This window comes from Coregonus clupeaformis, chromosome 12 (genome assembly GCF_020615455.1).
Source record: "Coregonus clupeaformis isolate EN_2021a chromosome 12, ASM2061545v1, whole genome shotgun sequence".
Lineage (NCBI taxonomy): Eukaryota > Metazoa > Chordata > Actinopteri > Salmoniformes > Salmonidae > Coregonus > Coregonus clupeaformis.
In genome coordinates this window covers 29,748,713-29,764,743 of record NC_059203.1, presented here as the reverse complement: position 1 = coordinate 29,764,743, position 16,031 = coordinate 29,748,713, and the positions used below count along the sequence as shown (strand labels likewise).

General features: G+C 42.6%; 2 protein-coding genes across 6 annotated transcripts; both read right to left on the bottom strand.

Annotated features, from left to right (window-relative positions):
- Nucleotides 1–342: 342 nt before the first annotated feature.
- Nucleotides 343–6,829, bottom strand: hdhd3 (haloacid dehalogenase-like hydrolase domain containing 3). 5 transcript variants are annotated; one of them, XM_041892350.1, is made up of 3 exons: nt 6,764–6,829; nt 1,260–1,597; nt 343–1,025 (listed from the first exon to the last, which is right to left on the bottom strand). In XM_041892350.1, exons 2-3 carry the CDS (start codon nt 1,590–1,592, stop codon nt 630–632), a joined length of 729 nt encoding a protein of 242 aa, XP_041748284.1. In that variant the 5' UTR covers nt 1,593–1,597; nt 6,764–6,829; the 3' UTR covers nt 343–629. The 5 variants fall into 5 exon arrangements, with proteins under 5 accessions (XP_041748284.1, XP_041748281.1, XP_041748283.1 ...); XM_041892347.1 differs by having other exon boundaries at nt 1,260–1,628; nt 6,682–6,821; XM_041892349.1 differs by having other exon boundaries at nt 6,682–6,821.
- Nucleotides 6,830–7,655: 826 nt separating this feature from the next.
- Nucleotides 7,656–14,552, bottom strand: LOC121578654 (mitochondrial mRNA pseudouridine synthase TRUB2). Its single transcript, XM_041893027.1, has 8 exons — nt 14,273–14,552; nt 13,276–13,413; nt 13,039–13,113; nt 12,817–12,878; nt 12,595–12,676; nt 12,415–12,487; nt 12,023–12,159; nt 7,656–8,259 (listed from the first exon to the last, which is right to left on the bottom strand). Exons 1-8 carry the CDS (start codon nt 14,388–14,390, stop codon nt 7,916–7,918), a joined length of 1,029 nt encoding a protein of 342 aa, XP_041748961.1. The 5' UTR covers nt 14,391–14,552; the 3' UTR covers nt 7,656–7,915.
- Nucleotides 14,553–16,031: the final 1,479 nt, after the last annotated feature.

The window sequence follows — 16,031 nt, the reverse complement described above, 5'->3', positions numbered from 1 at the left end:
TGGGATGCAGCTAATGTCAGGAGTGACTTTTCGTAGCAGGTTTGGAGAACTTACGCAGCAGGTTAGGATAATTAATGTAGCAGGTTAGGAGAATTAGGTTAAGGTTAGGAAAATAGTTAGGGTTAGCTGAAATGCAAAAATTCTCCCTGATGCGACTCCAACATGCAACTTTTGACGTCAATTTACATTAGCTGCATCCCATCTAGCCATGACCATAAATTACCGGCCCGATTCCTCCTTGTCTGGTCTCAGCTCAAGTGAGCTGAAATCTAATGCTGTATTTAAAAGATCTATTCATTTCCAAGAGAGGAGGTTTAAGTGGTAGAAGAATGTAGCACTGGCTGCAGAACATGCATTTTTATTTATTGAACATAATCCAATGATTGGAGGGTGTCACAACTTGACATAAAGCATATTGGCGAAATAAATTATGAAAACGTTAGATAAATGATATGTACATCTTTAGATAATCTAAAAAAGTTCATTGCATATGTTAATAGTTTTAAGGGCTAGTCTCACTGCCATAGATTGTAAGGCTGGGATTTTTCTTTTTTATACGTTAATGTCAAGTGCAGTGAAATGTTGGCACAGTGCGGTTTGTTTGAGTTTACTTGTGTAATAGATAACATTTAGTCCATATCTTGCTGGAGACGTGCAGGTAGCTCCTCCAGGGTCTTTAATCGATGCTGTGGGGGAACATCAGGGTATTTATCCCTGCCCTGTCTGTCCAACAAGTACCCATGGAGGCCCAGCGACCGAGAGGTCACGTAGTCATAGACATAATGGTCCCCAATGTGAGCTACACTCGCGGCTGTTACGCCACATTTCTCTAGTGCCTGGTGGAAGATTGCTGGGTCAGGCTTGGCTATCCCGGCCTCCTCTGAGGTGAGCAGGAAGCTGAAGTGAGACAGCAAGCCACAGCCTCGTAGAATCCCCTCCAGGCGATTGTCGAAGTTGGACACCACACCCTGCTTCAGTCCCAGGGAGGAGATGCTCTCCAGGGTCTTCGCTGAGTCTGGAAATACCTTAGGACGGAAGATACAGGCTATTCATTTCACAATGTGGCACAATTGTTCAATTGATAGATATTGAGGATGGTTTACAATAAACAAATGTTAATGAATGCATGTAGGTATACATGGTAATTTTGCTCAATCATAATATCACATTTTTGGAGATGTTACATGAATTACACAACATACTGTGATGCTGACAAAAACCATTTCTGAATGACAGTACAATTACTATAATCCCCTCACCTCCCAGTTATCAGGGCTGCAGAAACCATGATACAAGTTGTGGGCCAGTGTGTCCAGTAGGGCTGCGTCCTGTACTCTACACTGGGAGAAGGTGTCCCGGACCACCCCCATCCACCAGGCCTTCCCCCCCAGGCCCTGGGCCGTACCGTAGTTGGGGTAGAGTTTGGAGTACTGGCGGAAGGACTGGTGGAAGGCAGCCTCTACCTCTGTAGGGTTAAGACTGAAACCTGCTGTTCGTTTGGCCTCCTGGCAGTACTGCTCCCCGACAGACCTGTGCACCTTCAGCAGGGTCTCTTTCACATCCCACAGCACCCAGCGCAGTGGCACACGCATCACACCTGCCACAGAAATCCACAAATCCACATGCATCTCATGTTGTAGATGTAGCGGAGATGGAGGAAATCGGGAAAAGTATGAAAATGGGTAGGCTACCTTCACTGCATTGACAAACAATAAAATTCCACAAAATAGCTAAGGCTGCAAAATAAAGCACAAAAAAGCTCTGGAAGGTGCAAAGTTCAGATACTGTTTTATTTCTAACTGAATGATCCCACAGTGATATTCACAGATTTCTTTGTTAGCTGTTCAATGATAACAACACGTAGTGGTGCCTGGAGAAGTGAGTATACTCGAATTGAGAAAAATTAAATCCCAAACAGCCTGCCCGATGAAGGAAAGGTGCCCTGTGTGAAAATGTCTATGAGAAACAGTGACGTACACTCTGAATTACCTACAATTATAAACCCAAACTGTACTGTCCAAGTAGGCCTACTAGTGAAATAGATAAATGAGGCTGTCAACTGAGGCAGAAATTTGCAGGTTTCTGATTTGTAAAAAATGTTTCAGGTTTTCACTCTCAGTCACACTTTTCTAATAGAAAAAACAACAAAATTGGATGTTCTATGTCCATAACAATGCTTAAACCACATCAGGAGACCACTTTAAGGTCTGGGAATTGTATTCTTTGTTGTGTAGTTACCGTTTAATTTAAGTGTAAGGCACCTAGCACTGCTGTTTGGTTAGCAGTGTTTCTGTAGCACATGACATGAGATGTTGTTTACAAAACAAATGGCCACTGGATTGATGCAAATAATCATGATATAATTCTTCCAGGTAGGCAAAGACTGACTACTTTGTAGCTAGTTAACATTTAATTGAGAAGGTTTTTGGGAAAGCCTTTCCATCTACCAGAAGACGGTTAGGTCTATCATTAGCATCGCTATATTTTTCCTGTTCCTTACATTTTACTTCATGACATATTATGAGGCATGTCTTGCCTTGCTTCATAGTAGCCTATAGCCAAAATCCCACCATAAAAACGTGGAGACAATTATTTTATAAAGACTTCCTCATATACGTTCTCCTGTTCTATTGGTTTTCTTTAAACTTTCTTTCATTGTCTAGCAGCCAAAGGCATGATCCTAGTCATATTAGCAACCCATGATAGTTGTTCAGTGGAGGCTGCTGAGGGGAGGACGGCTCATAATAATTGCTGGAACGGAGCAAATGGAATGGCATCAAGCACATGGAAACCATGTGTTTGATGTATTTGATCCCATTCCACTAATTCCGCTCCATCCATTACCACAAGCCCGTCCTCCCCAATTAAGGTACCACCAACCTCCTGTGTAGTTGTTGCATCTTTAGAGCTCCCCTCTTTCTAAATTTCTATCTCTGTCTATGAAACTGCTTGCATGTGCAGGTGGTGCACATTTTAGAATGGTGTTTTCCTGTAAATTGCATTTTGGAACATTGGCATGTAGGCCTACGCCATGTGCACAATGCTGCACCTAAAATGTGAAGAAATAATTGTTCATCAACATTTTAAGCTAAACATTCTGATATGTTCCATTAACCTTATTAATTGATATGGCATATACCTCCACTAGACCACTACACTAGGCTACTTTGAAACGCATCGTGGGGATTAAGAAGTGAGTATATGCAATGCCCATTGAAAAATAATCTGATGTATACCCTCCACTACATCACTGACAACACGTATAGTGGCAGGTGTACAGAGACTGCTTGCATTACACACGTTATTACACGCTGACGTTCGTCATGGTGTATACTTTTTAACCATGAAACAAATACAATTGTATTTGTCACATGCGTTGTAAACAACAGACTAACAGTGAAATGCTTCCTTCCGGGCCCTTCCCAACAATGCAGAGAGAAAACAAAGATAAATAATAGCGAAATAATAACAAGATGAATAAATACACAATGAGTAACGATAACTTGGCTATATACACGGGGTACCAGTACCGAGTCCATGTGCAAGGGTATGAGGTAGTTGAGGTAGATATGTATTTATAGCAGTGGGGAACCGTGAGGGCCTTCTAGGCCTTCAGATAAATGTATATATTTTTTAATTTCTCTCATCTTTACAATAATTTTTATGATCTTCTGATTTCATCTCTTCAGTTTGTGTTGGAAAGAGAAAGGTAATACTGAAGAGAAAAAAATATCAGGATTTTTCTTTGGTGGTCTCTGGGTAGAGAACTCTAGCTAGCACAGCCAGCCATTGGCTAGGCCTTCAGAAGCTGGACAGAATTCCTCTGCCATTCACCTGTATTAGAGCAGAATTGTGGAGTGACAGTGGAATGAAACATTCACATTTTGATTTGCAATGGGTGGGACACAGTGCTTAATTTGTAAATTAATTTGTAAAACAAAAAGTGAGCGCTAGAGTGGGGTGACCGACCTGGGGAGTTCTGAGGTAGCGGAACGCATGAGAAAAAAAAAATCACATTTAGAATAAAGCATTGCATGCATATCATCGCATTTGCGTAGTGGCACTTATTGAAGTTGCACATATGGGGAACATTTTTAGTAGCCTAGGGTCCACAAACATGTAAATGTTGGCCTTTTATAAACGCTTTCATGCAATTCTACGTCATTTACATGACTCTTTTTTAATACCGCACAAATTATCGAAATGCCAGGCTACTTTGACACTGACAAATTGATAATCTGAGATCAATAAAAACGACAACGTCTTGAATCCATCAATAGCCTAGGCCTAGGTGTGAGGAGACATATAGGCCTAGGTGTGAGGAGACATATTGTAGGCTATATGAGGAGGAAATTATAGTCCTAAAAATGCTTTCCAGTTTCACTGACTCACCCAATGATGCGCAGCTCACTCGCTGGTGATGGCCGATGTGCTCGTGCCAAAAGCCAATCTCTCTCTTATCAAATATTTTGGTAGCCTACAGCATAGTCTTCTCTTTTCAGCAGGAGCCATTTACTTTCCAAACTGTGTTTCCCCTCGATTGTATTTGAAATATGGCGAAATGCCTGTTTTGTCTGGGTGCTGTTGTTTCTCAGACAGATTTGCAGCGCGTTCCCGACTGTAGGCTATTCCTTGTTATTGGGATACAATCCACAGCTATTGATCCTCTGTCGCTAAATTATAGGCCTTCTCGTGGTGTAGTAGGCTATTCTGAATTATTTCATTTATTTCTGAACAGACAGCAGTAATTCTATAACTTTGGCAAATGTATTTAAATGTATCAGGGGTCCTGCAGTTCGTTCAGAACCCTTCGTGTGGCTATGATTCTATAAGGAAATAAATGATGAAGTGCAACACTGGAGAGATGAGAGTTGCAGGCTCATGTCTATCAGAGTAGAGATAGGGAGCGAGATCATAGAACGTGAATCTCATTCTAGTTATGGGAGACATAATGATGGGCTTCTCACACAGCCAACGCCAAGCGTAAAGTGGTTATCCCACTGGCTATAGGGTGAACGCACCAATTTGTGAGTCGCTCTGGCTAAGAGCGTCTGCTAAATGACGTTAATGTGCCCTTGAGCAAGGCACTTAACCCTAATTGCTCCTGTAAATCGCTCTGGATAAGAGCGTCTGCTAAATGACTAAAATGTAAATGTAAAATGTAAATGTAAATGTCTCAAACATAGGTTAATTACAATGTTGCGCAAACCATAAACCCGGGCCAGCCCAACCCAAATCAACTCTTAGAATATTAGGCCCGGGCTTAAAATTAACTTTTCACATTACGTTTTTTTGTGAGGGCAGGAGAATTAACTAAGAGGCAACTCGAATGAACTTTGATCGCGGTTATTCTAATTTTTACATTGCAAAAAGTGCCAATTATTTTTCATGCCAGGAGAGGTACTGGATCCGGCCAAATAGGTTCCAGAACAAAACAGTTCAAAACTGAGAGGTTTAAGCACTGGTGGGACCGTAAAAAAAAAAAAAAGTGACAATACTGTGCAACTGTTGCCCGCAATTCGGCGTTCCTACATTTGGGCATTCCTGCACCCCCCTCGAGCACCCCATTGGTTCCTGCAAAGGACACAGTCTATCAGTTGCCCCCCGCCTCATGCTAGCACAGCAGGCGGGAGGCTGCAACACCGTGTGCTAGCTAACTAACTTGCTAATTAACGACACCGTGTGCAAGCTTGCTAGTTAGCTAACTAGCACATGGTATCTCATCCGCCTCACGCCTGCTGTGTACTGGAGCAAACCGTGCCCAACAGGCGGGGGTGAAGGACACTGTCTACCGGTCATCACCGCCTGGGGCGACACAGTGTACTAGCTAGCTTGATAGTTAGCGACACCATGTGCTTGCTAGTTGGCTAGCTAGCACACAGTGTCACTCCCGCCTACTATGTACCGGAGTCCTCCTTAGGACTAGCTGGCTAAGCTAGCACACAGTGTCCTTAAACTTTAGATGACAAAGTGTAATGAGCCTGATAAAATAACTGGTTTGTTAATTTCATTTTGGAAATTAAATGGTTGTGCTTTTGTATTGTTAGGATTTTATGTGGCCTAATAAAGTAAATAGGCTGAGTATTCTTCAACATTATTTGATGCTGTGTGTGACTGCTGTCAGTCGTGCCTATTGACCAAAACTGGCTCTTCTTCAGTGCATGGAGTGCACAGGTATTACGGTCGCTATCCTTTCAGCACCAAGAGCATGTTACCTCTGATGTGACACTTGTTGTCCCTATTGGTGATAGTGTTGTTAGGCTACTATAGGTTGTGTAAACAGTGTGTTTTTTTGTTTTGCTGGTCGCATTATTGTATGCTGTGTGTCACATGTTGTGTCCATACCGGTTCTGTCTCTGTGTGTGCTGCAAACCGAAGCGCGGCCAGGCCTGTTTGATTAAATCCCCCTTCACTAGAATGGTCCGACTCCAGAATATATAATGTCGGGCGCAATAAATTATGCTATGTTTTCTGTTATTTTCTTGATTTTTGAGATTGATACAACGTATTGGAAGATTTTTGGTCCCTCTGAAGGCCTAGGTCCTATAGTCACGGTTCGCCACTGACTTATAGGTAGGGATAAAGTGACTAAGCAACAGGATAGGTAAACAGTAGCAGCAGCTTGTGACATCGGAGTTAAATTATATGTAATGGAAGATAACCGAAGGGTGTGTATCGTACCTGATCACTCTCGACGCTACAATCAAAGACTCAAGAAGGTTTAGTTACCAGTATCTTTGTTACAATGTAACAACAAACGTACGCTTAATGGCAGCCGCAGCACTGAACGTCGGTCGGTCCTACAGTGCAGCACTACAAATATCCCCACCGAATCTCTTGCACAGAAGGGTTCCATTTGAGTCCTGCACTCAAACAACATGTAGCCTACAGTGTAATGTTTGTTGTGTTGATCCTTTGCATAAATGTATTATAATCCTGAGGATGGACACAAAGTTACAGGACGTTCAAAATAGATTGTAGAGAATTCATTCTGAATTGTGACAAATAACTTTTATTTGTATGCCATCTAATGTTGGGATAGCCCAAGATGTATTTACATGAGCCTGTCTTAAGGTTCAAGGACCTTGTATGTTATTTTAGAGGTAGACTGGATCGATTCTCAATTGCGATACGGTTCTAGAAACATAAAGCCCTTTACCTTAATATAACCTCAAAATAATTTCACAAATGCAAAATATGCACTTACTGTACACTGTTTTAACCGGCTTTATCACAGTTGCAGCCGACAGTATTTTTCAGTGACAACATTTCTAGTGGCCTTTTTCCACTACACACACAGGTGTTCAGAGCACGATAGATAACTAATTAGCACAGGTGGTCTTCCTCTGTCTTCCATAAACATGCGCTGTAACATGGAGATATGGCCGTGTGGGAACACTAACCCTAAAAAAGTGTATCAATTTAACATTTTTGTTTTTTAAACTTATTGCTTGCTGATATGAAAGATAAGGTCCTTATGTTTCCAAAACTGTACTGCAAGCGATGCGTGTTAACGTCAGGGCTCTTTAACAAAACCCAGTGCAGAAGACGCCTTCGCCCAATGACTTATGTGTAATGTAATGGAACGGAGTGTTTCTTAGAACTAAGAATACTTATTAGCTTATTTCCCCCTACACATTTTTGAGATGATCACATCATTTGGAATATATTTTAATTTAAAAGAGCAGACATTGACTGATACAAACATGAGGTCATACATTTTACATTGGCATAAAGAAAGCAGAGACATTGCACATCACCAGTCTTTCCAACAGCCAATTCTTCATTAGCCTAGGCTCCAGGCTTCACACTCAAAGGTGAGGTGAAAGGCTGTGGCAGAGGCTACATCTTCATTGACTAAAACCAGTCTGTTTTGAGGCTGGTGTAGCTTTCGAGGATATCTATTCCAAGGACATCAAGAGCCAAATGCTTTTGAGGTCAATACAGAGTGTAACCGGTGGGAATCACCAGTGACCGCTGCTTCTTCCACCATCTCCTGTCTTTGACTGGCTGTTCCTGTATCCTTCCCTGGCTGTGTGCACTTGGCTTTTCTAGCCTTTCTGGAAGAGCGGTACTGTTGGATGGCCTGTATGACATCTGGGGAAGTCCAGTGTTGATGGGTCAAGGCGTGCTGTAGGGTGAAGGGTCCGTCTCGAGTGCGGCGCACACCCTTACATATGGCCGTGCTGCGGAGCTCCAAACCCATTTCATGCAGGATTCTGCACAGGTACCGCTGGGTTTCATTCAAACACTGCACCTCTGTGAGAGGGAGATAACAGGTTTATGAAATGTAGCAAACTGAATTAGCAAGTTTCTAGTTTTATTCGTTGTATGTACGGGATACGCATGGTATACATTGTCCAACGAAATGCTTACTTGCAGGTTCCTTCTCGACAATGGAATAACAATATGAAATAGTAAAAAAATAAGAATATGAATATAAAGAAAATGGCAGTAGCATAGAATAAACATTTTAGCATACAGTACCTTCGGAAAGTATTTCAGACCCCTTGACTTTTTCCACATTGTTACATTACAGACTTATACTACAATTGATTAAATGTTTATTTTCCCTCATCAATCTACACACACAATACCCCACAATGACAAAGCAAAAACAGGTTTTTATAAATTTTTGCAAATATTACATTTACATAAGTATTCAGACCCTTTACTCAGTACTTTGCTGAAGCACCTTTGGCAGCGATTACAGCCTAGAGTCTTCTTAGGTATGACGCTACAAGCTTGGCACACCTATATTTGGGGAGTTTCTCCCATTCCTCTCTGCAGAACATCTCAAGCTCTGTCAGGTTGGATGGGGAGCATTGCTGCACAGCTATTTTCAGGTCTCTCCAGAGATGTTCGATAGGGTTCAAGTCCGGGCTCTGGCTGGGCCACTAAAGGACATTCAGAGACTTGTCCCGAAGCCACTCCTGCGTTGCTTGGCTGTGTACTTAGGGTCGTTGTCCTATTGAAAGGTGAACCTTCGCCCCAGTCTGAGGTCCTGAGCACTCTGGAGCAGGTTTTCATCAAGGATCTCTCTGTACTTTGCTCCGTTCATCTTTGCCTCGATCCTGACTAGTCTCCCAGTCCCTGCCGCTGAAAACATCCCCACAGCATGATGCTGCCACCACAATGCTTCACCGTAGGGATGGTGCCAGGTTTCCTCCAGACGTGACGCTTGGCATTCAGGCCAAAGAGTTCAATCTTGGTTTCATCAGACCAGAGAATCTTGTTTCTCATGGTCAGAGTCTTTAGGTGCATTTTGGTAAACTCCAAGCGGGCTGTCATGTGCCTTTTACTGAGGAGTGGCTTCCGTCTGGCCACTCTACCATAAAGGCCTGATTGGTGGAGTGCTGCAGAGATGGTTGTCCTTCTGGAAGGTTCTCCCATCTCCACAGAGGAACTCTAGAGCTCTGTCAGAGTGACCATTGGGTTCTTGGTCACCTCCCTGACCAAGGCCCTTCACCACCGATTGCTCAGTTTGGCCGGACGGGCAGCTCTAGAAAGAGTCTAGGTGGTTCCAAACTTCTTCCATTTAAGAATGATGGAGGCCACTGTGTTCTTGTGGACCTTCAATGCAGCAGACATTTTTTGGTACCCTTCCCCAGATCTGTGCCTCGACACAATCCTATCTCAGAGCATTGAATTGAGCACTGGGCAATTCCACGGTAACAAGGGCTTATAAGTAAGCATTTCACTGTAAGGTCTACACCTGTTGTATTCGGCGCGTGTGACGAATAAAATTTGATTTGATTTTAATATTTATACATGTATTGGGGAAGGGGGGACAATTTTATAAATTAAATTGCGCACTGGGCAATTCCACGATAATAGAATAATACTGTATTTCAAACAAAAACCAATGATTGCAAAGTTAAACAAGCCATACAACTCTATGCACAATAACTACTTTTAACAATTTATACCAACAATTTTACAAAAGCACCTTTACTTTAAAAACACTGCAGATGCTAAGTTTGGTAACAGAATGACGGCACAAACAGCACAAACCGTTATTCTGTTACCAAACTTTGCATTTGCACTGTTCAAGTACATTTTATTTAGTAAAATGTTCAGTATAAATTGTTAAAAGTAGTTATTGTGCATAGAGTTGTATGCTTTAACTTTACAATCATTGGTTTTTGTTTGGCATACATTTTAAAGTGAAAAATCGGAGTCTCAGTGTCACTCTTACCGTGGAATTGCCCCTCTATTCAAGAATACCTGATACATACAGTGGGGGAAAAAAGTATTTAGTCAGCCACCAATTGTGCAAGTTCTCCCACTTAAAAAGATGAGAGAGGCCTGTAATTTTCATCATAGGTACACGTCAACTATGACAGACAAATTGAGAGAAAAAAAATCCTGAAAATCACATTGTAGGATTTTTAATGAATTTATTTGCAAATTATGGTGGAAAATAAGTATTTGGTCACCTACAAACAAGCAAGGTTTCTGGCTCTCACAGACCTGTAACTTCTTCTTTAAGAGGCTCCTCTGTCCTCCATTCGTTACCTGTATTAATGGCACCTGTTTGAACTTGTTATCAGTATAAAAGACACCTGTCCACAACCTCAAACAGTCACACTCCAAACTCCACTATGGCCAAGACCAAAGAGCTGTCAAAGGACACCAGAAACAAAATTGTAGACCTGCACCAGGCTGGGAAGACTGAATCTGCAATAGGTAAGCAGCTTGGTTTGAAGAAATCAACTGTGGGAGCAATTATTAGGAAATGGAAGACATACAAGACCACTGATAATCTCCCTCGATCTGGAGCTCCATGCAAGATCTCACCCCGTGGGGTCAAAATGATCACAAGAACGGTGAGCAAAAATCCCAGAACCACACGGGGGGACCTAGCGAATGACCTGCAGAGAGCTGGGACCAAAGTCACAAAGCCTACCATCAGTAACACACTACGCCGCCAGGGACTCAAATCCTGCAGTGCCAGACGTGTCCCCCTGCTTAAGCCAGTACATGTCCAGGCCTGTCTGAAGTTTGCTAGAGTGCATTTGGATGATCCAGAAGAGGATTGGGAGAATGTCATATGGTCAGATGAAACCAAAATAGAACTTTTTGGTAAAAACTCAACTCAGTCGTGTTTGGAGGACAAAGAATGCTGAGTTGCATCCAAAGAACACCATACCTACTGTGAAGCATGAGGGTGGGAAACATCATGCTTTGGGGCTGTTTTTCTGCAAAGGGACCAGGACGACTGATCCGTGTAAAGGAAAGAATGAATGGGGCCATGTATCGTGAGATTTTGAGTGAAAACCTCCTTCCATCAGCAAGGGCATTGAAGATGAAACGTGGCTGGGTCTTTCAGCATGACAATGATCCCAAACACACCGCCCGGGCAACGAAGGAGTGGCTTCGTAAGAAGCATTTCAAGGTCCTGGAGTGGCCTAGCCAGTCTCCAGATCTCAACCCCATAGAAAATCTTTGGAGGGAGTTGAAAGTCCGTGTTGCCCAGCGACAGCCCCAAAACATCACTGCTCTAGAGGAGATCTGCATGGAGGAATGGGCCAAAATACCAGCAACAGTGTGTGAAAACCTTGTGAAGACTTACAGAAAACGTTTGACCTGTGTCATTGCCAACAAAGGGTATATAACAAAGTATTGAGAAACTTTTGTTATTGACCAAATACTTATTTTCCACCATAATTTGCAAATAAATTCATTAAAAATCCTACAATGTGATTTTCTGGATTTTCTTTTCTCATTTTGTCTGTCATAGTTGACGTGTACCTATGATGAAAATTACAGGCCTCTCATCTTTTTAAGTGGGAGAACTTGCACAATTGGTGGCTGACTAAATACTTTTTCCCCCCACTGTATCTAATGCAATGAGGTGTCTGTTGCAGTTCATCAGTTAGAAAGAGCCATGTGCCAAGTCCTATTGCATGCGAGTGTGTCCCTGCGTCTTTGTGTGTACTGTAACTATGTGTGTGAGCAAGAGTCTATCTAGCAGGGTGTTGTACAGTACAGGTGAAACTGGACGTGGTAATATATTTACCCAAGGTAAAATGGGGTGGTTGGAAGTGTAATAAACGCAGGCCTGTCATGATAGGGGGAGACTTCCCGTCGGGACGCAGTTCCCCCTTCACAGCCAGCTCATAGGCCTCCTGGGTGCTCATGTCCACCTTAGAGTACCTGCCAGAACAAACAGTTATCCTACACTGCTCCACACACTGGGTATAGCAAAAATAACAAATACGCTTGCGCTGGCACTGACAACTGACAGGCACTTATATCACAGCATTAGTTTGGTAAGTAATGGGGTTGAATTGGTACAGGTCATGGGAATGCTCTAATTGCAATTTGCCTTGGCTCAGTGAGTAGATAAAGTAAGGTGAACAGAGAGGGATAAGAGGTGGACCACAGAACTAGAATGAATGGTGGACGTACGTGAGCAGGGCCTTCTGATTGGATCCTTGCATCATGGCCAGGACTCTCTCCAGCTTGTCCCGTGTGATGTGATCTGGAAGGCACGTCAAGGGTTGTTACACAGTCAAGATAATGTTTTATAGATTCTGTATTTATTTCAGTAAGGTGCAAGGCAAAAAAAGAAAGCGCTGATGTACCTACCATATGTGGTCCTCTCTATGAGGCGGCCTGTGTGAGAGAAATTATCTGTGGCCATCCCGAATTCACCTTCCAATGTATAATCCTGAATAAATTACCAAAAGTTGAACAAGAAATGCATCATGGCAATCTCAGTATTCTATCACAACGATCCCATATGGATTTTCCACATCCAATAAACTGCATGCTCTTTTACTTGTAACATAAATAGAGATGAACGCTTACTCTAGTGACATGAGATCTGTAGAGATCAGTCAGAGCCTTGTTTGCCTGGCCAACACCTAGAACTGAGGAGAAACAGATGCCATGGTGATGTAATGATCAAACATCACATGAAAGGTGAAAACTTAATCAGTGCAGTAATGCAGGCCCGATGTGGTTCAAATGAGCAAATCCCTCAGCAAAATATATTTTTTGTAATTTGGAGGACATGACAGAAAGTCCCACCTAGAACTCCAGAGGAGAATATGTCCAGTCGATGTCCCACTCCTACTCCTATGTGCTGGAACTCAGGTCCACACACTGATAAGAAAACAGTAACACAGTTATTGAATTCACACAAATCCAGCATCATTACGATATGGAGCGCCTCACCTTTAAAATACAGTGAAACGCACTTATAGGTTGTGTAAGGGCCGGGTCATGAAAGACTTGGAAGTGATTGTACAGTGAACCTGAACATACCCAGAGGGTGATGAGCCAGAGCTGGGACAGAGGCTGCAGACAGGATGAGCTCATTTGAACCCTCAGCCACAACACTGGTGGGCTCAGCCAGGAACTGGACCCTCTGACGAGGGGCTGGAGGAGGGGCAGCATTAATCCCTTTGGAGAGAGAGAGTGCATCAACATCATCATCATCGGTCCCGTATGACTCAGTTAGTAGAGCATGGCGCTTGCAATGCCAGGGTTGTGGGTTCGATTCCCACGGGGGACCAGTACGAAAACATTTATGAAAATGTATGCTCTCTCGCTACTGTAAGTCGCTCTGGATAAGAGCGTCTGCTAAATGACTAGAAATGTAAGATTTAAAATCATTCTCTAATTTCCTTCAACTGCATTGCTGTGAATGAACTGGACAGGTGACAGGAAATCCCGTGCAGTCTTTCTTGTCAAGTCTGGTCAGGTGGTAAACCCATAAGGTAATAACAGCTGAAGCAATTCATCTAGTCTGATTTCCACTGGAAAGTATTGTTTACCCAACTTTTTAGAAAGCCGGTAGGTAATGGTATATTCTGAATTATGAGAGGATCCACTTTATTTTGTCGATTTTTTGGAAGATTGAAATCTGAATTTTTAAAAAACAATTCACACAAAAAAAACGTTACCTCGGTTACGAACTCAACCATATATACTACTAAAAATGACCGGTTCTCTAAAATGTCGGGTAAACAATACTTTCCTGTGAATAATTTGTCTCAAATTTCGAGCAGCTGACGGACAAACCGCACAGACAACAGGTAAAGTTAGCGTAAGTTTAAATGTAATTTTATTCAACATTCTGGCATTTAAGGAAAATTTCCTCGATTTTGCAGGCATTATTTCCAGGCTGTATATACCAATTAATTGTGTATTACAGCCTGATTAATCAGACTACAATTAAGCATGCACTTATCAAAACAACAACATGAGGGATTATGTTGCAATTGCAGTGCAAAAGTAAAGGCTAGTGTCAGTACAGTACCTTTGAGCAGGTTTGTCTCGACGGTATCCCGGACGAGTTTCCAGTGGACACCGGGGGGTTTGTAAATGGAAAACAATCCTTCTAGTTTATGAAACACGCGAACAGATGACGTCGTCATGACGCTAGATCTCAATATATCTCGTCCAGCATTTCTTACCCATAAACTGTGTAAAATAACGGCGTTACTTCGTCAAATTTCACATAAACGCAGTTCCAACATGTCAATATTTCGCATCTCGACAATGTCAACATGTGCAACTATTGCGCACGCGCAGATGTGAGTTACATATTCCAGAACACTGCCACCTAACGAGCTGGAGTATTTATCTAAACCTAAACCCAAATAAAGAAATGTTCTATTAATGTTTTCAATATAATAGAATAAAACTTTTTTGTCCATCCAGAATGGAAATTTTTCTTTGGCATCACCTTCCATTAAAAGGATCACACACACATACATTCTCACACCGTAAACCAGTCATGTTGCATACAGTCTTGGTCAAAAGTTTTGAGAATGACACAAATACTAATTTTCACAAAGTCTGCTGCCTCAGTTTTGATGATGGCAATTTGGATATACTCCAGAATGTCATGAAGAGTGATCAGATGAATTGCAATTAATTGCAAAGTCCCTCTTTGCCATGAAAATGAACTTAATCCCCAAAAAACATTTCCACTGCATTTCAGCCCTGCCACAAAAGGACCAGCTGCCATCATGTCAGTGATTCTCTCGTTAACACAGGTGAGAGTGTTGACGAGGATAAGGCTGGAGATCACTCTGTCATGCTGATTGAGTTAGAATAACAGACTGGAAGCTTTAAAAGGAGGGTGGTGCTTGAAATCATTGTTCTTCCTCTGTTAACCATGGTTACCTGCAAGGAAACACGTGCCGTCATCATTGCTTTGCACAAAAAGGGCTTCACAGGCAAGGATATTGCTGCTTGTAAGATTGCACCTAAATCAACCATTTATCGGATCATCAAGAACTTCAAGGAGAGAGGTTCAATTGTTGTGAAGAAGGCGTCAGGGCGCCCAAGAAAGGCTCATGTGTCTCCTAAAGTTGATTCAGCTGCGGGATCGGGGCACCACCAGTGCAGAGCTTGCTCAGGAATGGCAGCAGGCAGGTGTGAGTGCATCTGCACGTACAGTGAGGCGAAGACTTTTGGAGGATGGCCTGGTGTCAAGAAGGGCAGCAAAGAAGCCACTTCTCTCCAGGAAAAACATCAGGGACAGACTGATATTCAGCAAAAGGTACAAGGATTGGACTGCTGAGGACTGGGGTAAAGTCATTTTCTCTGATGAATCCCCTTTACGATTGTTTGGGGCATCCGGAAAACACCTTGTCCGGAGAAGACAAGGTGAGCGCTACCATCAGTCCTGTGTCATGCCAACAGTAAAGCATCCTGAGACCATTCATGTGTGGGGTTGCTTCTCAGCCAAGGGAATGGGCTCACTCACAATTTTGCCTAAGAACACAGCCATGAATAAAGAATGGTACCAACACATCCTCCAAGAGCAACTTCTCCCAACCATCCAAGAACAGTTTGGTGACGATCAATGCCTTTTCCAGCATGATGGAGCACCTTGCCATAAGGAAAAAGTGATAACTAAGTGGCTCGGGGAACAAAACATCGACATTTTGGGTCCATGGCCAGGAAACTCCCCAGACCTTAATCCCATTGAGAACTTGAGGTCGATCCTCAAGAGGCAGGTGGACAAATAAAACCCCACAAATTCGGACAAACTCCAAGCATTGATT